The sequence below is a fragment of the Trematomus bernacchii genome, unplaced genomic scaffold (genome assembly GCF_902827165.1).
Source record: "Trematomus bernacchii unplaced genomic scaffold, fTreBer1.1, whole genome shotgun sequence".
NCBI classification, from domain to species: Eukaryota; Metazoa; Chordata; class Actinopteri; order Perciformes; family Nototheniidae; genus Trematomus; species Trematomus bernacchii.
This window is the reverse complement of record NW_022987615.1, coordinates 409475-432217: the sequence shown is the minus strand read 5'-3', so window position 1 is coordinate 432217 and position 22743 is coordinate 409475. Positions and strand designations below refer to the sequence as shown.

The 22743-nt window shown below is 39.4% G+C and overlaps 1 protein-coding gene and 1 long non-coding RNA gene across 2 annotated transcripts; both read left to right on the top strand.

Annotated features, from left to right (window-relative positions):
* Window positions 1-1968: 1968 nt before the first annotated feature.
* LOC117483824 lies at window positions 1969-3815 on the top strand. Its single transcript, XR_004556034.1, has 2 exons — window positions 1969-2015; window positions 3413-3815. It is a non-coding gene; the product is annotated as an uncharacterized LOC117483824 (long non-coding RNA).
* Window positions 3816-17748: 13933 nt separating this feature from the next.
* LOC117483856 (protein NLRC3-like) lies at window positions 17749-22548 on the top strand (the record flags this gene model as incomplete). Its single annotated transcript, XM_034132187.1, has 3 exons — window positions 17749-19520; window positions 20330-20448; window positions 22544-22548. Coding segments are annotated over 3 exons (1896 nt in total), but the record flags the coding sequence as incomplete, so codon positions are not given.
* Window positions 22549-22743: the final 195 nt, after the last annotated feature.

Genomic DNA, 22743 nt, shown 5'->3' with positions numbered 1-22743 from the left:
AGGTCAGTTCACTGACTGCAGTTCATATTGATCTGTTGGTGTTTATGAATTTCTGAATTTGAACAAATACAATGTTATTTTTATTTTTTCCATGTTTGCTAATGACTGAATATTGATCAGAGTAACAGAGAGAAGGTGAATGTGTGAGGGAGAGTGTTTGAGCTTCCACAGACTCACTCTGTGCTTCATGAGTCAGTGGAGATGCTGTCAGTACTGATGAGCTGTGAGGGAGATGAAGGAGTTGTTAAACATCTGATCAAAGTTAAAGTTCCAGATTATCAGTGGATTGTTTCTGCATCATCTCTGACATTAAAACCCTGTTTGACTCTGAACAGATTATTAAACCTGGAGTTATTTCAAACAGGAATATTGTTTTCTAAATGTACATCATGTTTTCTTTACTCAGACTGTGGCACTGCTGGTTGTCAGAGATCAGCTGTTCTGCTCTGGTCTCAGCTCTGAAGTCCAACATCCATCTGAGAGATCTGAACCTGAGTGAGAACGCTCTGCAGGATTCAGGAGTGGAGCTGCTGAGAGATCTTCTGGAGAGTCCAGACTGCAGACTGGAGACCCTCAGGTCAGTTCACTGACTCTCTGTTACTGCTGGAGATCTCACATGTTCACTTTGTCATTGAACCTCATTTATATTCATTAATAACTTACATCCATAAAGTTGTAAATGTCCTTTTATTCATATCTCATTTTTAAGAGTAAGAAGAAAGAACTGCAGACATACATGTTGACGGTTTCTTGAAGTAACTGAAATAGATGTTAGTTGTAAAAAGTAAATCTATGTATTTAATATTTGGTAAACGATAACGTCTGAATAAAGGTCATCTGAAGTCATTTTAGTTTGACATTGTGATGGGAATTTATTCATCAAATGTGGAGAGAGAATCAAAGCATTCAGCTCTTTGTCGTATTTTATTTCTTGAAGAAAGTTCAGTCAGTCACACAGAGAGCATACAGTCTGCAGAGAGGAAGAGTAGAGTTTGGGTTGCATATTTAAACACAGAGAGAGGAGAAAGGGAGGGGGGAAGCTTGGTGATGATGAAGGAGCATTCTGGGAGTTAGGGAGTTAGGGAGGCCGTATCAGGAAGTCCTCAGTTCACCTGAGGTGAAGGTCATACTGTTGGTGCACATAGAGAGTCACTAACAACACTGCAACACATCTTCTTCATAAGGACTTTCCCCAAGCTTAGCTAAGAAGAGTGAGAAGTAGTAAATATAGATAAACATTAGCAAATAAGAATCACACAATGATATTATTAAAGTAAGTAAGTGAGTATAATTGTTGTTGTTGTTGAGTAACATCTGATTGGATTATAAACAGATTTGTATCCTCATCATGTTTTCTTTATTCAGACTGGGTAACTGCTGGTTGTCAGAGATCAGCTGTTCTGCTCTGGCCTCAGCTCTGAAGTCCAACATCCATCTGAGAGATCTGGACCTGAGTCTCAACGATCTGCAGGATTCAGGAGTGGAGCTGCTGAGAGATCTTCTGGAGAGCCCAGACTGCAGACTGGAGACCCTCAGGTCAGTAAGGGGTCTCTGCTGGTTCAGCAGTATTGTATGAAACACAGGGAGGTGTTTCTCTCACTGGGGAATCACAACAGATCAGTGATGTTACCCACTGACTGCAGGCTCTTTCATTCTTCCATCAACTATAGAAGGCCAGCTGAAAATGCAAAGCCACATTTAGTAAGTAATCAACTTTCCACCAGACATATGGGATTTGACAGAAGAGTGGAAAAGGTAGTCTGTTTTTGATGGGATGTTTTTAGCTCCTTGACTAATGACTGTTACTTCCTGTAATGCAGCTGAGAGCTGTGGCAGTCAGTCGTAGTGTTGGCAGAGAAGATATGATGGGATGTAAAGCATGAGATCAGTCAGGACTCTGAAGCTGACTCAAAGAACAAAGACTTATTTTAAACTGGATCCATAACTGTTGGATTGTGTTCATCCCTACAGGATCAGAGAGGATGAGACGATCAGAGCCAAGATCCAGAAGAACTGTGAGTACTGAATATCCTCCATTCATCAAGATATGAAACTCTTTCATGGAGCATGTCCTCAGAGGAAAACAACACTCTTTTCTCTCTTCATCATTTTGGCTGTTTCTCTTCACAACAACTGTCTATCAAAACAGTGACGCGTTCACTGACACTCTGTAAAATGTAAATAAACTCTGAAGAATAAAACACATGAAAACATCAACATTATAACCAGTCTGTTACAGTATTACCATCAAAATATACTTGAGTAAAAGTAGAAGTACTCAGATCTTGTACTTGAGTAAAAGTAGAAGTACTCAGATCTTGTACTTGAGTAAAAGTAGAAGTACTCAGATCTTGTACTTGAGTAAAAGTAGAAGTACTCAGATCTTGTACTTGAGTAAAAGTAGAAGTACTCAGATCTTGTACTTGAGTATAAGTATAAGTACTCAGATCTTGTACTTGAGTATAAGTAGAAGTACTCAGATATTGTACTTGACTAAAAGTAGAAGTTCTCAGATCTTGTACTTGAGTAAAAGTAGAAGTACTCAGATATTGTACTTGACTAAAAGTAGAAGTTCTCAGATCTTGTACTTGAGTATAAGTATAAGTACTCAGATATTGTACTTGACTAAAAGTAGAAGTACTCAGATATCGTACTTGAGTAAAGGTAGAAGTACTCAGATCTTGTACTTGAGTAAAAGTAGAAGTACCAGAGTGTAGGAATACTCTGTTACAGTAAAAGTCCTGCATTCAAAAATGTTCTTCAAGTAAAAGTAGAAAAGTATTCTCATCAAAATATAGTGAAAGTAGCGACAGTAAAAGTAGTCATTGTGCAGATTGGTCCATTTCAGAATAATATATATGATATGTTTTATAATGATTGATCATGAAAGTGTTCTCAAAGCTGGTAAAGGCGCAGCTAGTTTGAATGACTTTGTATACTGCAGGGTAGCTTGTGAATTTACTCCAGGTGGAACTAAAGTCTGATTTAACACTTGATTATATTTCACATCATTCATCCAGATCTGTGAAGTAACTAAAGGTATTAAATACATGTAGTGGAGTAGAAGTACACCATGTACCTCTGAACTGAAGTGGATTGGAAGTACAAAGTAGCATAAAAGGGAAATACTCAGGTAAAGTACAAGTACCTCAACATTGTACTTAAGTACAGTACTTGAGTAAATGTACTTAGTTCCTCTCCTGATCTGTAAAGCTCTCCCAACATATGCAGGTTAGCATCCGGCAGCTTCTATGTGCTGGGGACCCGTACTGTACATTTCTCTCATCACACTTTGGGCTCCTCAACATGTGTGGGTTCCCAGCAGGACTCTCTGAGCTGCAGACACATTCTTTCTGTGACTTTGTTCCAGATATTTGGAGCATAATAACTGAAGCTGTTTCTCCATGTTCAGGAACTCCCATCCCCCGAGTCCTGCGGCAGGAAGCGCTCCTTCTCTCCAAGAACTCCTGGACCCTGCAAGCTGGTCCAGAACCAGAGTCCCAGTGAGGAGTCCAGCCAGTCCACCTCTCATAGTTAAACTAAACTACAACATTATTAAAGATCATGTTTAAAGTTAAAAAAGGATGCTTTCAGACTGAATCCAGAAGTTTCTCAAGCTGCAGTCAAAACAGATCATTTGAGAAATATATAAAACAATTATAAAACTGTAATAAGAATTACTCTGAATACTTTCTTTGGACATTTTATTTACATTTATTTTAAACAAATATTTCAAATGTTTCTGACTTTCTATCCGAGTGCTTTTCTCATGAATTAACGACTTCATTTAATTTCCATCTTTATTTCGAACAGATTAAAAAAACAAATAAAAAATAACAGATGTGAAAAGCAGAATACCGTATTGTTAGAATACAGTATTCATCAATATTCATAATAATAATAATAATAAATCATATGTGTCCGAAAGGGAGCGGGAGGAAGCAAATGCTTATTAATTCCCACCCCTTACTTACCGCTGATCAATGATTATCCTTTAAATCATTTCTGCAAGTTATTCCTACTTACATATTTACATTTATACATACATTTACAATAATCTCTCATCTTCAATCACCTTAAATCATTCTCATAGTTTTCCAAGAAAGTGTTTCTGTACATCCTTTTAAAGTGAATTATATTTGTGCTTTGTTTGAACTCCTGCTCCAAACCGTTCCATCAAATCACCCCACAGATTGTTCTACTCATACTTCTCACAGTTGTTCTGACCTTGAGTTGTTTCAAATGTAGATTTCCTCTCAAATTATACCCGCCCTCTCTGTCTATGAACAATGTTTGTAATTTCCTAGGAAGTAGATTATGTCTTGCTCTGTACATGATTTGTGCCGTTTTAAATGTAACCAGATCAGTGAACTTCAGTGTGTGTGACTTCAAGAATAATGAATGAGTGTGTTCAAGATATCCAACATTATTGATTATTCTTATAGACCTTTTTTGTAATGTGCATAACGGCTGTAGGTTGGTTTTGTAAGTGTTTCCCCAAATCTCCACACAGTAACTCAGACATGGCAATATGTTATACAGAGCATAATGAGTTGTAGTCCAGAATGTGTCTTGCTTTCCCCAATATTGCGATAGTCTTAGCCAGTTTAGCTTTTACATGATTGATATGAGGTTTCCAGCTGATCTTGTGGTCTCAAACCACACCAAGGAACTTCATTTCATATACTCTTTCTATGTTTATGTTATCTAGTATTAATTGCACCTGAGGATTTGTTTTATGTTTTCCAAATAGCATAATATTTGTTTTGCTTATATTTAATGTTAATTTGTTCTTAAATCTTTTTTTTTTTTCTTGTGTATTTCATAAACAGGATATTTGATTTTTTTATAATAAATATTATTTTCTCAGCTCTGTGATAAAAAAACACATTTTAAAAATAAATATCCCACTTCTTGTACTTATATCCTGATTGATGAGTCAGCAGTAAAGCAGCCAGGCGTTAACGGTCAGCTGGCATGTGTATCTGTTCATTGGCTCATATGTGTAGCATGTTTAATGGCAGTGTGTTGAAAATGGCTGACAGGTGAATATGTCAGATCTCTGTGTGTTACTCAGAGAACCGTGTGCAGTGTTTTAGAAAGTGCAGAGTTGAATTGCAGATTGTGTGCAGAGCTGAAAATGTGTTTAGAGTTCTGTTTGATTTGATCCAGCCAGTTCTGCCGCAGCAAAGCATAAGGGCTCAGAGCTTGGACCTATTGTGTTCACATTATATACGCTTCCTTTAGGCAATAAGGAATCACTCGGGACATTTTCATTGTTATGCGGATGATACTCAATTATACACAATATAGACAAAAGTATTGGACCACCTACACATGAGAGAGATACCGCAGGTCCTTCCTTCCTGCAGCGGTCAGACTATATAACCACCACGACCCCTAGTAGACCCCCCACAAAACAACACAGATTATAACGCCTATTATAATTTCTTTTTAAAATCTTTAATACTTTGTTGTATGCATGCTTTAGGTAACATGAAGCTGTCTCTGGCTCTTTCTGCTGTAACAATGTACATGTATCCTCTGTGGGACTAATAAAGGGATTCTGATTCTGATTCTGATTCTGATTACACCTCCAGGAGCTTTCAGGACATCCCATTCCAAACTCTTAGGCATTCATTTGAAGTTGGTCCCCCTTTGCAGCTATAACAGCTTCCACTCTTCTGGGAAGGCTTTCTACAGATCTTGGAGTGTGTCTGTGGGAATTGTTGCTCATCCAGAAGAGCATTAGTGAGGCCAGTGGCGGTTTTATATGAACAAAAGGGGTGGGGTACGAACGGCGGGGGGGAATTACATAATGTCGGAAGCCATGAATGAAGAACACGGAGCAACACTGTCAGCGCATACATTTACGTGCACAGCGTGGGGATGTCATATTGTAATGCACCTTAATACATGCAGTAAAGGGCACCATCACAAAGCAATACTTAACAATAACAACAACCGTAATGCTTCAGCATTAAACACCAGACTGTAAATATAAGTATCACCGAGGTCACAATATCAATGGATCCAGCAGAGCAATAGCCTAAAGGCAAAACACAGAAGATCAACAAAATATATGACATAAAATGAACTTACCAAAGCTGAAGTAGACGGTCAACTTCATTCATTTTCTTTCCGTTTGACTGATTGTAATCGCTCTACGCTGCTCTCTCTCGTCTCCTCTTCACAACTACACTTTTCGCAGCACACGTACTTACAGCCAATCAGCTCTGAATTATGAGATGACATTTTGGTGGGGCTGCCAGCACTCTGCCCCACTTGTGATTATTTTTTGGCCGCACACATTAAATACAAAAATACTCTGAGCAGGCGCAGTGTAGTTTTTACATTCATTCATTTTGACAGCGAGAGGGGCTAGATCGGGGCTTGCCCCACATCGCTCTACACGGCTCAATAGGTACACTGTAGACACTAATTAGCAAAATAGCAATGTACAGACGAATCAGATGACTAAACATGATCTTAAAATATATTTTAAGATGTATATTCTTTGCATATTTTTGGAATTATTATTTTAATTACTTTCTGCTGACACTAGGTGGGGCTGTGTCCCTAATGACGAGTCGCCACTGGTGAGGTCAGACACTGATGTTGGACGAGAGGCTGGCTCTCCGTTCTAGTTCATCCCAAAGGTGTTCAGTGGGGTTCAGGTCAAGTTCTTCCACACCAAACTCATCCACCCAGGCCTTGATGGAGCTGCTTTGTAGGGCTACGTCATGCTGGAACAGAAAGGTTCTTCCTCCCCAGACTGTTTCCACAAAGTTGGAAGCATAGAATTGTCCAAAACGACTTGATAAGATGAAGCATTAAGAATCCTCTTCACTGGAGCTAAGGGGCCGAGGCCAACCCCAGAAAAACAACCACAGCATTACCCCTCCTCCACCAAACTTTACAGTTGGCACGATGCAGTCAGGCAGGTAACGTTCTCCTGCATTCCCCTAACCCAGCCTGGTCCATCAGAGGTCCTTCACATGCTGATATCCAAGAGAGGGAGTTACACAGTCACAAGATGGAGGAATAGAAAGCAGTATTCAATGTTTAGTTCAGATTAGCTCCACGTCAGAAATGAGCATGCTTGTCATATGTCTATCTCCATAGAGGCTGAATCATCATGTTAATCACATAGCTATCATATGCCTCAAACAGTCCTGATGCGCTTCTAGGTAATCTTACATCCTGTCATGTACACAGCTACAGTTGGGATACCTTTGTTATCATGTTACTCTGATGTTGGAAGAGGACATTCAGTATTTTCCAAACAGTGGAATATCTAGGAGAGAAGACATTTCACGAACTGACTTGTTGCAACGGTGGCCTCCTATTACAGAACCATGTTGGAATTCAGCGATCTCTTTAGAACGACCCATTCTTTCACAAATGTTTGTAAAGGCAGACTGCATGGCTAGGTGCTTGATGTATACAGCTGTGGCAATGGGACTGAATGAAACACCTGAGTTCATTGATTAAGAGGAGTGTCCCAATACTTTTGTCTATAGTGTGTGTCAGTGTATAATGTTGAAAAAATCAATCTAAAAGTCAATCATCTTCCACAGCAAACACCAATCTAGGAGTTACTGACAGAACCAGGTATTTTGTCATTTTTGAACAATATACGATAATACTTTATTTTGAAGGATTGTCTTTTAGATTAATTTTTTCATCATACTATACTTTGACTTGTTTTGTCGTACTGTAATGTGTAATGTTTTCTCAGCTCTTTTTACATACTATACTATTAATTATATTAATATACTATTAATTAATGGGTTAAAAACGATTACAAAGGGTTTAACACAAGAACATATGTAGGCGAATCATCACAGATGAGAGAGAGGGGGGGGGGGGTCTTATATAATGGAGACTTTACTGTAGAATCAACAGCTTCATAAACTTTATTAATTATTCAATGTTTACTTAAAGGGGACCTATCATGCAAAATGCACTTTTGTACGTCTTTTATACATGAATATGTGTCCCCGGTGTTCCAGGGAACTCACCAAGTGTCAGAAAACACAACCCTCTCTATTTTCCTCCATACCCAAATCTCTAAAAAAGGGGCTGCAACGGATCTGATAAAAACTGATCCAGATTTGAACACTGTCCTGACGTCAGGACGGTGGCGCTACGGCTATTGGGCCAACTCCACCAATCAGGAGGAGACAGCCACGGCCATTGCCGTTCGAAAGCGCTGGAGACGCTGTAGTACATATGCCAGGCCTGTAGATGGTGCTGTTCTCACTGAATCAGCCCTTGCTAAAACAGGGGTAAAAAAGTGCAAATTGAGCAAAATGAGGCATGGCTAAAATGCATGATCTGTTTGGTATTTAAAAAAAAAAAAAAGTATAAATATGCCTTATATAGGTATGGTCCTACACTATATTATTATAATATAGCATGATAGGTCCACTTTAAAAACAAACACGAAAATCAGGACGACTGTGCAGTTTCTGAACATTTGATTTAAAAAACATTTATTAGTGTAACAATGATTTTTCACCCATTTGACACCATACAAGTACAACATGAGCAGTTATATATCTGGACGTTGATCGTAATACATGTATTTTACCACTGCAAACAATAACATCATCAACATTTAATCAGCAAGACTCTGAAATGCCAACATTAAATATGACATCAAAGAATAATAAAGTACGTGTCATTTAAATAGAAGTAATTACAGAAGATGATTGAATTTAGATTTCTTTTTTAAATACTATGTTTTTTTCCTGGTATTTTCATCATTGTACACTATACAATATATATGACATTTCTCTCATCTCTATTTACATACTACATTATGACTTTTAGTTAAAGGTCACCTATTATGCAAAATCCACTTTTTAATGTCTTTTCTACATCAACATGTGTCCCCTCTTCTTCATGTCTCTTCTTCATCAACATGTGTCCCCTCTTCTTCATGTCTCCTCTACATCAACATGTGTCCCCTCTTCTTCATGTCTCTTCTACATCAACATGTGTCCCCTCTTCTTCATGTCTCTTCTACATCAACATGTGTCCCCTCTTCTTCATGTCTCTTCTACATCAACATGTGTCCCCTCTTCTTCATGTCTCTTCTACATCAACATGTGTCCCCTCTTCTTCATGTCTCTTCTACATCAACATGTGTCCCCTCTTCTTCATGTCTCTTCTACATCAACATGTGTCCCCTCTTCTTCATGTCTCTTCTACATCAACATGTGTCCCCTCTTCTTTTTGTCCTGATCCATTTATATAAAAACCTGTCTGAAAATGAGCTGATCAGATTTTGGCCACTTGTGTAACCATTAGCCAAAAAATACTCACCAATATTTCCTGTGTATTTATTTGAGATACTTTATTAAGTCGTTTTTTCTGATATTTTAGAGATACTGTACTATGACTTTTTTTTTTGAGTTTTCTTTTACACACAAAAATGTTCGACATACAATACTGGGACTATTTATTCGAGATACTATACTAAGTCGTTTTTGTCTGATATTTTCAACATACTATAGTTTGACTTTTTAGTTAACAACCTCTACAGTGATGTTTTTAAACAGACTTTAATATGGACTTGAAACACTATGATTTTTTAAAACGTTTTTTTCAGACTTTTTTCTGAAATGTCAAGGAATCTAAATAAATCTTCCTCCACAGCAAACATCAATCTAGGTTTTATTGACAGAACCATGTATTTTGTAATTTAACACAATATTTTGTACGATATACGATACGATAATAATGTAATGGTTAGATCAAGTCTGACATGTTACATCACAGCAGCTCCATTTGCAACATCAACAAGGACAGATATGAAGACATGATATTATTTAGATTTCTTGACATTTCAGACAAAAAAGTTGAAAGAAGTCATCGTATAGTATGCCGGAAAATAAATCATGGAAGATGATTAACTTTAGATCTATTTTTCAGACATGCTATGTGTTTTTCATCATCATGTCTTCATATCTGCCCTTGTTGATGTTTCATAAACTAGTATGTAAAAAACGATAAAGTATAGTATTTCTAATATTTAAAAAACGAGTATAATAGTACATTGAATATTTAAAATAATGACATAGTTTTTCAGCAGGAAATACCTTTTCTAGCCTAACCTGTTATTTAATGATCGCAGTAAAGCTAAATGTGCTCTCTGAATGAACTAATGATGTTTAAAACATGTGTTGTTTCCACAGACAGAGAGCAGAGTCTCCAGTCCCCAGCTGTCTGTCTCTGAAGAGTGACCGGTCTAGAGATCAACCTCATATATACTTCAGTAATGAACCTGGACCCTCAGACACAAAGTAAGAGTTTCTGCTGTAACCTGACCTGAAGAGGATCCAGTTTTTATATCATCTAATATATTAAACTGTTCTTTAATAATATCATGTGTGCAGTATAGTACAGAACAAAGGCAGCAGAGTTCAGCAAGCTAACATTATTTGAGGATATTTCAATATGCATTTATAGCATCATTGTATCAGTGGCATAAAAAGGTTTTAAATGGCAAAGATATTGATAAATACTCACTAAAAACTAAATATATCGTCCAAAACATTATTTACTACTTGGGCATGTTTATGATATGTATTTTAAAGATGTTTATTAATAATAGTGATAACCTGGTGAGCTGGTTGTGTTTAGCATTAGCAGATATAACAGAGCTTTGTGTGATTACAAGAGTCAATGCAAAGACCCAGATCCGTGCCTGGAGACACCAAGAAAGTGAAGAGGTGAAATTCATGTCACCTGCGTATTCGTCTCCGCCTCAGTTTACAGTCCACTGAAATCTACTTGTTGTTGCTCACATACACATTACCCCTTTCCTTCCAAGACTTGGCAAATTATACATAAATACAGATATTCATTTAAAGGTAGGGTAGGTAAGTTTGAGAAACCGACTCGAGATCGCTAGAATTTGAAAATACACAACCGGAGAAAATCTGCCACTTCCTTACAAAGCCCCTCCTCCAACACACACGAACGCGCACATGACCAATGAGGGCACGAGATAAGTTTGTGCACAGATGGAAGGCTGACAGGCACGTCGGCCATCCAGTTATTTTAGCCGGGCCGGCTAAAATGATTGGTCGTACTTTTTACAGTGCTACGGCTTCCACAGATGATATTTTTTATGGATTTTTTGTCAAAGCACTTAAGATATTCATTGCTATCGGGATGTTAAGAGCATTCCATGGAATATAACACAAAGTGTATCTCGAGCCGGTTTCTCAAACTTACCTATCCTGCCTTTAACCTGTTACGCACCGCCCCCCCGGTACCGGGCGGATAAACGCGTCATTTGCAGGAAACAACGTCTAAGGAATCTTAATATTTAATAAACTATGAATGTGTTATATCCATGTAAAGGGAAGAAACTCAGCTAACTGATCTTTTTAAAAAAAAAATCTAAAAAAACCCCACAATGCTAACACTCAGCCTCTGAATTAGCCACAAGCGAAAAAATTTAACCTATCACTGCACCTAAACTCACTCATAACCAGAGTTGGGTGTAACGCGTTACACCCAACTCTGTAACGCGTTACAAAGTAACGCGTTACTGTAATAATATTACTTTTGTCGGTAACGGAGTAGTGTAACGCGTTACTTTTATAATTCAGTAATCACACTACAGTTACTAACATTGCCCCGACACGCGTTACTTCGTTACTTTTATAGAATCAGTCATCACACTGACAGACAAGAGGGGTTTCCGCCGCAGGTTTCTATGTACGTAATCTGCGCGACTTGCGCGTCCACATCTCCGCGTGCAGTGCTGCATAAACATGGCAGAGTCAGCGATAACTTTCGAGGGGTGGAGGTATGCCCATTATTTTGAGTTCGTCCGAAGAATAGACAGGAATGTGACGGTGAGGTGCAAACTGTGTCCAGGCCAGAAGCTGTTATCCACTGCTGCAAACACCACGTCAAACCTCAACAAACACCTGCAAAGAACAAATGCTAAGGTGAAGCTAATAGCTAAGGACCCCCGAACCCAGAGTGAGGATGTTGTGAGTGCACCGCCGCCGAAGCAGAGATGGACAGGCTTGTACCATCCTTCATAGTAGAGGTAATGTTGCCCATTTGCACAGTGGAATCACCATCGCATCGTTCAGAGATATACTGCGCAAAATACAGATAGCAGGAGACAGAGGACAGCCATAGTCAGAGCTATCTGGATCAGTCTTATGCGACAATGGAAACTGAACTAAAGAGAACATTTGAAACTTTAGCAGTCTGCGTGATCTGCCTGTAGGGAGGGGCGGGCCGGCCCTGCGAGTAAAGTAACGAGTGAAGTAACGAGTAAAGTAACGAGTTACTTTATGTAGAGAGTAACGAAGTAGTGTAATATATTACTTTTTTTTAAAGTAATATGTAATATGTAATATATTACTTTTTTTTAGTAACGACCCCATCTCTGCTCATAACTCCCTTATTACTTATCCTAGATGCACAGCCAACCCCTCGATTAGCATCTCCTGGAGACACAGAATCTGTGGGTGCCCACCTCAACACTCAGTGATAAACATTTGCGACGCTATAAACGAAAGCGTACATCAAAACATGTGGAGCTAGGTAGCTACAAACGCTAACATGTCTTACCTTGGTCAAAACTGGTCTTCAATGGCATTAAAACGATAAAAAAATGATGCTGCAGTTAATCCATAGGTTGATCCAATGTGTCTGTGTCCTCTTTGAAATGATTTCTGATAATCCATAAGCAATAAAACTGCTTTTTCGTTTCCAAATGTCAGAGCGAGAGATCGCTTCACTCTGGTGCAAACCTGCATGCGGGAAGCCCCCACCGTTTGTTTTCACAACGAGTGTGTGTGGGGGACTCCCCCTTCGATCCTATTGGCTCTAACGGTCAGAAAGAGGTGTCAACCATCCAAATCGACCAAGGGGGGCCAGAGATATGGAAAGAAAACCATTTTCACCCAAATCACTTCAGAGGTGGAGTAGTTTTGGCTAAACCTCTCTAAAAAGGTCAAATGTCACTTGTTTTGCATCAATCTTGATACAGGGTACTTACTATATGTTGTACTTTGGATTCCTAAAGCTTTTAGTCTACTAACCCATCATCCAAGGGTAGTTTTCACTATCTGTAAAAAAGAATTTTTGGACGGACACTATAATTTACAGTTTTTTACTATGTAAAATCTGAATTTTCTTTAAAATAAAAAACATCTATATTGATTCTGACACTTCTACATCCAACTCACAGATGTAACCTTGCTTTGATAAAAGAAATTATTCATAAAACCCTTTTAGAAGTTAAGTTGTAGTCATTTGTTTTGGGCATGTCATTTTCGAGCCTGAAACATGAAAAACAGGCTTGGTGCTTAACAGGTTAAAACTCTCTGACCTTTCCCTGGGTAGTCGTTGCAGACAGGTATGCTTACAAATCCGGAACAGGTGCTTGTTAAACATTTAATATAAAAGAAAATAATAACCAACCAAAAAGAATATGTAAATAAAATAAATATAAAAAGGAGGTGTTTAGAACTCAGATATCACTTGTGTTATCGGTTTCCATCTTCTCTCAAATGTTTCTAGTTTCAGTCGTAGTCTTGCTGTAGTTTTTTCCACAATAAAGAGCTTTTTACTCTGTCTCTCCATTGCGTGATGTTGGGGGTTGTGGTTTCAACCTCACAATTGTGATTATTTCCCCCAACCTTCCCACAATTCCTCCAACATAGATCAGACGTTTTATTATATTTTGAGGTGATAGATGGGGTGTTAAAATAACGCATCTTCACCTTCCAATCAAACTCCCTGCACGTTGGACTGTTAGTTAATTTATGTCCAGACCTGAATGTCTCCTCCCAATCATCATCCGTTATTATTACATTTGCTTCCAGTTCCCATTTTTCTTTAACATCCATATTATTGTCATTGGATTCATCTTTTAGTGCTTTATAGGTCTTTTCTAAATTAGCCCTTTTTTTTACTCTTCCTCTGTAAATGTCATTAGCAATTCTTCAACTTTGGTTGGTTCCTTGCATATTTGTTCCCACTCAATATGTTTCTGGAGGTAGTGTCTCAGTTGCAAATATTTATAAAAGTCATTATTTGGTAAAGTAAATTCCTGTTTGAGTTGTTCAAATGATTTAAAAATGTGCCCCTTAAAAACTTGTGCTATAAATATTAACCCCTTGTTTGTCCATTTCTCGAATCCTGCGTCTATATTACCTGGTATCAAATCTGGGTTTGTGGCTATTTTTGTAGCTTTGCTTACAGAGCTTGATATATTACATTTATTTTGTATTGTCGACCATATTTTCATTGTTTCTGTAATGCACTCATTTAGAATCTTAAGGTAAAGAGGCCTTCTTCAGATTTTAACATTAGTGTGTATTGTGCAGCTCGTTAAGTCTAGACATGGGCGTAGGAAGCATCCTGAATGTGGGGGGGACATTTTTATTTTATTTTTTTTGGGGGCGAAAAAAAATATAGATTTCCTGTATTCTGGTGCATTTTAACAGGTGGTTTGATACTTTTATGTGGCTATACGAGCAAGAGGAAAATGATGGGTACATTTTGTAATTTCATCCAGTAGTAAAGAAAGGAAACATATTTGATTATTAATTCAGAGCTGTCTTTGAATGAATAAAAAGCAGTTTAAATGCCCATTTTTTGTACATTTATATACAACAATAAATATTTGTGAGTGCATTGAGAGATATTGTTGTGGAGAGTCATTTATATATAAATCGCAAAATACATTTGTGAATCCTTCTGTGAGCATTTATTAATATTGAGACTGATCTGACTCCATACGGATGTTAAGTTCACCTAGGAATGGTATCATTGACTTAAATGTTCAAATACATGTTGCTCTTCTGTCTATATTAGTCATATGATGCCCCTTGACTGAAATGTTTCCTGTTCAATATCCCCACTGATTTCCTTAAAATCCTGGGATGAGAGTCCACATCACAATTTACTCTCAACTGTCATTTCCCTTTCATCACTCACCTCAGCAATGGACCTCTCTCCACTGTCCCTGTATTCTGCCTCTGACTCACTCTCAAGTGCCTAGATGTGAAGTGATAATTATTTATTGAGCAGTATACTCTTTCACATTGAATCATGTAAATACAACTGACTCTAAAGTAAGTCCCAGTCTGTGACATTGGACATTTTGAAGACTCAAAGTCCCAAGCAGTAGGTAGAATATTAGCTAGTCTATGTAATGTGCACAGAAAATAAATAGTTAACTGAATACTGGGATGGAAATAGCCTATAAGCACTCAGTAAAACATAAACACACACAAAAAGCTTCTGAATGATAAGAAGTATAATTAAAACATAATGCACATTACCATTTTGAGAGAGAGTACCTAAGTTAAAGAACTCAGAAAATAATCTCTCATCGAACTGAGGCTCCAGTAAAACACACTGACTGCGTCTCTACATGGACATCAGTAAGCCGTTTATGAGTATTATCCTGATTATGATCATATTGGGGATATGGTGTTTACATGAGCAGAGAGATCGGGTTATTCATGTTCCCTGTTTACATGATAAATACTAGTAACCTGGCATTTCAATGCCTTTTCTCATCTAAACTATTCAGTGTTTGTATCTCTCTATCATGACATGAAGACGAAACTCCTCTCCAGAATTGAGACGCCGCCATCACTGTTAACTGATTAACTGCTACCAGCTGATGACTTATTTTCCTCTTCTTTGAAAAAAATGTTCTTATGTCCATGTTGTCTGGGGGAGAAAACATATCAAACCAAGAGATCGTCAGCTTTGATTTTCGCTGTATTAACCATTTCCTGAACATTTGGTGTGTGTGCCTTACCTCCGCTACCGGCATCGCTTCATACAACAGATCTGAGCTGTCCAACTATGACAACACTCCTTGAACATGCGCGCGCTATGTGAGAATCTGCCTTGGTACAAAGTAGCAGTGAAAACATGGTACGGAGTTTCATTGATTTGGGCATTCTCTCAATAAGCAAGTGGAATGGATTTCATTTGATAGTGAAGCACTGACACAGCGCTCTACAAAGTGTGGCGAGTGGATAGACCTATTCACGGACTTTCCGCATAGTAAAAGTGGGGGGGTCTAAACTAATCATTTGAAAAAGTGGGGGGGACTTGTCCCACCCTCATATAATGGCTGCGACACCCATGAGTCTAGAGTGCTTTGATCTCAAAACAGAGTGGAGGAGAGCTTGAAATTCGCCTAAAAACAAGAAATGTTAAACCTGCCGTAAGTCCCAAACTCTGCACTCATTTGTTGATGAAAATGTAGGAAGACATCTCTTAGGTTGAAAAATAAAAACATTTAAGTATAGAATTTGAAATAAAGGCTGTTGAAGGCGAGGATGTGACAAAAACTTTTCACATGAAACCCTCTCCTTTCACTGATCACTACACAGCTACAGTCACCATTCAGCTATTCAGATATTCAGCTTTCTCTGCATTTTCAGCAAAGCTCAGCAACACATTTGAGCAGCTTTCAGCATTCACACGCATTTTCAGCAGGAAATACCTTTTCTAGCCTAACCTGTTATTTAATGATCGCAGTAAAGCTAAATGTGCTCTCTGAATGAACTAATGATGTTTAAAACATGTGTTGTTTCCACAGACAGAGAGCAGAGTCTCCAGTCCCCAGCTGTCTGTCTCTGAAGAGTGACTGGTCTAAAGAGTATCCTCCAGACTTCAGTAATGAACCTGGACCCTCAGACACAAAGTAAGAGTTTCTGCTGTAACCTGACCTGAAGAGGATCCAGTTTTTATATCATCTAATATATTAAACTGTTCTTTAATAATATCATGTGTGCAGTATAGTACAGAACAAAGGCAGCAGAGTACAGCAAGCTAACATTATTTGAGGATATTTCAATATGCATTTATAGCATCATTGTATCAGTGGCATCAAAAGGTTTTAAATGGCAAAGATATTGATAAATACTCACTAAAAACTAAATATATCGTCCAATACATTATTTACTACTTGGGCATGTTCATGATATGTATTTTAAAGATGTTTATTAATAATAGTGATAACCTGGTGAGCTGGTTGTGTTTAGCATTAGCAGATATAACAGAGCTTTGTGTGATTACATGTAGAGTCAATGCAAAGACCTAGATCTGTGCCTGGAGACACCAAGAAAGTGAAGAGGTGAAATTCATGTCACCTGCGTATTCGTGCAGCGTGACACATTTCATCTTGAGAGTGACGTTTGTGACGCTCTGCCCATTGGTGAGAATCAGCTCCACTAATGTGACGTGCTGTAAAGGATGTGTTCATCTCCACAGAGGGAAGAGGAAGAGTGGTGTTCCTGTGGAGGAGCAGCTGTCCAGCTGTGCTCTGTGTCAGGACGTCCTGAAGGATCCAGTCTCTACCAGCTGTGGACACTGGTTCTGCAGACAGTGCATCACCTCATACTGGGAGCAGAGACCTCCATCAGGAGACCCCTCCTGTCCCCAGTGTGGAAAGAGATCCAGAACCAGAGCTGGACTGCAGACAGCCAGTCAGACCAGCTCTGTACGAGGTAAGAGGCCGAACTCATGCAGCGTCTTATTCCTCTTCCTGGTTCATTTGTGTTTGAACAGGTATACTGTTGTAGAGCATAGACAGTAAGCTGTTTATAAAACATTTAAACTCAGTCTGTTTGTTGTTGTTTTATTGTTATAATTAGATTCTCAGTGCATTTCCCTCATTCTCTCATGTTTCCTTCTCTTCCAGCAGATAGTGGTCTGCAGGAGGTTTTAGATGAACATAGGCTCAGTCTGAGGAGGAGATGTGAACGTGTGACTGAAGGAACTGATCAAAGTGAAACCCTCCTCAACAGGATCTTCACTGAGCTCTACATCACACAAGGCCAGAGTGAAGAGGTTAATACCCAACATGAGGTGAGGCAGCTGGAGACAGCTTCCAAGAAGAAGCCCCTCCATGACACTCCAATCAAGTGCCAGGACATCTTTAAAGCCTTACCTGACCAACAGACTCTCATCAGAGCGGTCCTGACCAACGGAGTCGCTGGCGTTGGAAAAACCTTCTCAGTGCAGAAGTTCACTCTGGACTGGGCCGAGGGTTTGGGAAACCAAGATGTCAGTCTGGTGATCCCGCTCTCCTTCAGGGAGCTGAACCTGATCAAAGGTGAGCAGTACAGTCTTCTCAGGCTGCTCCATGTTTTCCATCCAACCTTACAGAAGGTCACAGCAGAGCAGCTGGCTGTCTGCAAAGTGCTGCTCATCTTTGACGGCCTGGATGAAAGCAGACTTTCTCTGGACTTCAGAAACAATGAGGTTGTGTCTGATGTCTCTCAGCAGTCCTCAGTCAACGTGCTGCTGACAAACCTCATCAGGGGGAAGCTGCTTCCCTCGGCTCTCGTCTGGATAACTTCCAGACCTGCAGCGGCCAATCAGATCCCTCCTGAGTGTGTGGACAGGGTAACAGAAGTACGAGGCTTCACTGATGCCCAGAAGGAGGAGTACTTCAGGAGGAGATGGAGTGATGAAGACCTGTCCAGCAGAATCATCTCTCACATCAAGAGCTCCAGGAGCCTCCACATCATGTGTCTGATCCCAGTCTTCTGCTGGATCACTGCTGCAGTTCTGGACCACATGTTGACTACAGACCAGAGAGGAGAGCTGCCCCAGACCCTCACTGACATGTACTCACACTTCCTGCTGGTCCAGACCAAGAGGAAGAAGCAGAAGTATGAAGAGGGACATGAGACGAGTCCACAGCAGCTGACGGAGGCTGACAGGGAGCTTCTTCTGAAGCTGGGGAGGCTGGCGTTTGAACATCTGGAGGAAGGAGACATCATGTTCTACCAAGAAGACCTGCAGAGCTGTGGTCTTGATGTCACCGAGGCCTTGGTGCACTCAGGAGTTTGTACACAGATCTTCAAAAGAGAGAGAGTGATCTTTGAGAAAACAGTCTACTGCTTTGTTCATCTGAGCATTCAGGAGTTTCTGGCTGCAGTCTACTTGTTGCACTGTTACACCAACAGAGACACAGAGGTACTGAAGGACTTCCTGCAGAGAGACTATAACAACATCAGAGATCAGGATTACCCATCCCTGGATGACTTCCTGAAGGGAGCCATGGAGAAATCCCTCCAAAGTAAAAATGGCCACCTGGACCTGTTTGTCCGCTTTCTCCACGGCCTCTCTCTGGAGTCCAACCAGAGACTGTTAGGAGGCCTGCTGGGTCGCACAGACAACAGACCAGAAACCATCCAGAGAGCCATCAGCAACCTGAAGGAGATGAGCAGTGATTCCTCTCCTGACAGGAGCATCAACATCTTCCACTGTCTGACAGAGATGAAGGACCACTCAGTACATCAGGAGATCACAGAGTTCCTGAAGTCAGAGAACAGATCAGAGAAGAGACTCTCTGAGATCCACTGCTCTGCTCTGGCCTACATGCTGCAGATGTCAGAGGAGGTTCTGGATGAGTTGGACCTGGATCAGTACAACACATCAGATGAGGGACGACGGAGACTGATTCCAGCTGTGAGGAACTGCAGGAAGGCCAAGTAAGTCCAGATGTGATTAACTTGATAAACTAATGTGGATCAGGAGTTTAATTATTCAAACAAACACTATAACATTTCTGCTGTTTAAATACTGAGAGAGCAAAATAAAACCAACACTGTTCTTCTATTTATTTATAATAATAGTTAAACTGAAGCGTTTCTCTCTTCATATTGAGTGATGGAGGCGACATGTCAAACACATGAAGGACTCTAGAGGTTTCTCAGCATGTGATCACACCACACAGCAGGACTTACAGTTATCACAGAAACATGTTATTATTACTTTCTAGTAGTTTCTTTATCATTAAACACGTTTTTATCACAATGTGTTAGAGTTTAAAATCAGATCTATATCATTTCCCACCAATAACAGAGTTATGTCTTAATGCTGATATACTGGGAACATCTGATGGTATCAAGTTGAACATATTGAAACTTTATTGGTTTGTTAATTGTGTTTGTGTGCGCAATAAATGTTCAGCTGCTCAGAGAAGCCAAAGCATCCTTCATCCATCATTCACATCCACATATTAACTAACATTTAAATATGTACATCTCTAATATTGTCAAGTGATTCATTTAATTTCTGTTTCTTTTGGTAACAGTCAGTGACAGCAGGAGCACAGACCTGTGATCAGATCACACTGACAACTCATTACACTCTATTATCATATATTATTATATATTATATTAAATGGACTAACAGCAAATGTCTATCAGAACATGTCAAATCTTTTTTCATCAAATGCTTGATGTTAATATAATGTTTCCTCTTTTTAACACATGTTGTAATATATGTTTTATTATAGACTTACTGGCTGGGGACACTATGGACTCTCAGAGACTCACTGTGAAGTCGTGGCCTCAGCTCTGAAGTCTGACCCCTCCCATCTGAGAGATCTGGACCTGAGTGGCAACCATCTGAAGGATTCAGAAGTGGAGCTGCTGAGTTCTGGACTAAAGAGTCCAAACTGCAGACTGGAGGCTCTCAGGTCAGTTCACTGACTGCAGTTCATATTGATCTGTTTGTGTTAAGGATTTTCTGAATTTGAACAAATACAATGTTGCTGCCCTTTTTATAGACTTATCCAAGGCATTTGATACTGTGGACCATGGCATTCTAGGCCAGAAGTTATCTTATATAGGCCTGTCTGACCAAGCTGTTGGTTGGTTTGCAAACTATCTTTCGAATCGCAAGCAATGTGTAAAATTCAGCGGTCTCTCCGCAAGCTTTCTTAATTTAACCAGAGGTGTTCCTCAAGGTTCGGTCTTGGGACCGACCCTTTTTACTATTTATATAAATGATGTGGGTCAAAGTATTGATGCCTCTGTACATCTATATGCAGATGATGCTGTTGTGTACTGTTGTGCTAGCACTGTTGCCCTTGCATTTGAACGTCTGCAGTCTGCTTTTGACACTTTTCAGTCACATCTGTTCCACCTTAGGTTGGTGTTAAATTCAGACAAGACAAAAGTCATGTTGTTTTCCAATAAGAAAAGGTTACCAACTGTTCTTCCCTGCATCATGTCTGCACAGCATAACCCCATTGAAGCTGTTAACACCTACAGATACTTAGGCATTACTATAGATGAAAATCTCTGTTTCAAACCACATATTGACAATCTCTTAAGGAAATTGAAATTAAAACTGGGATTCTTTTTTAGAAATAAGGCCTGCTTCTCCACAAGTGCGAGGAAACGGCTTGTAGCTGCCACATTTTTGCCGCTCTTGGACTACGGGGATGTTTTGTACATGAACGCCTCAGCTCACTCACTTCATCTGCTGGACGCTGTCTACCATGGGGCTCTGAGGTTCATAACCAACTGTAAACCCCTCACACACCATTGCACGCTGTACTCTTTAGTCAACTGGACATCATTATCAATGCGCAGATCACTGCACTGGTACAAACTCATCTATACCGCTATGCTTGGACTGCTGCCCCTCTACATATCCACTTACATATCACACAAACAGTACAGCTATAGCCTACGATCTCAACATTACATCACTCTGTCCGTCCCCTCAGTACGCACGGTGCTTGGGAAAAAAGCCATATCATACTCTGCCCCCTCGACCTGGAACACACTTCAGCAGGAACTTAAGCTGACCAGTTTGATACCCATCACAGATTTTAAACTAATTTAAAAAAAGCTGGAGAAATCATCTGTGGGTGTTTGCACCTGCTATATCTGAATACTTTCTATGGATTTCAATGACTACTTTTTTACGATGTTGTATTTTATTGTTGCCTCTGTGTTTAGTGTCCTGTCTGTCTGTAACTTTGTGTGGTAGTGTTACCACTGACAGGTCTCTCTTGCAAATGAGACCTTGTGTCTCAATGAGATTTTACACCTGTATAAATAAAGGCTAAATAAAAAAAAAATGTTATTTTATTTGTTCCATGTTTGCTAATGACTGAATATTGATCAGAGTAACAGAGAGAAGGTGAATGTGTGAGGGAGAGAGTTTGAGCTTCCACAGACTCACTCTGTGCTCCATGAGTCAGTGGAGATGCTGTCAGTACTGATGAGCTGTGAGGGAGATGAAGGAGTTGTTCAACATCTGATCAAAGTTAAAGTTCCAGATTATCAGTGGATTGTTTCTGCATCATCTCTGACATTAAAACCCTGTTTCACTCTGAACAGATTATTAAACCTGGAGTTATTTCAAACAGGAACATTGTTTTCTAAAGTTACATCATGTTTTCTTTATTCAGACTGGAGCACTGCAATTTGTCAGAGATCAGCTGTTCTGCTCTGGTCTCAGCTCTGAAGTCCAACATCCATCTGAGAGATCTGGACCTGAGTCACAACAACTATCTGAAGGATTCAGGAGTGGAGCTGAGAGATCTTCTGGAGAGTCCAGACTGCAGACTGGAGACTCTCAGGTCAGTTCACTGACTCTCTGTTACTGCTGGAGATCTCACATGTTCACTTTGTAATTGAACCTCATTTATATTCATTAATAACTTACATCCATAAAGTTGTAAATATTCTTTTATTCATATTTCATTTTTAAGAGTAAGAAGAAAGAACTGCAGACATACATGTTGACTCTTTCTTAAAGTAACTGTAATAGATGTTAGTTGTAAAAAGTAAATCTATGTATTTAATATTTAGTAAACGTTAACGTCTGAATAAAGGTCATCTGAAGTCATTTTAGTTTGACATTGTGATGGGAATTTATTCATCAAATGTGGAGAGAGAATCAAACCACTCA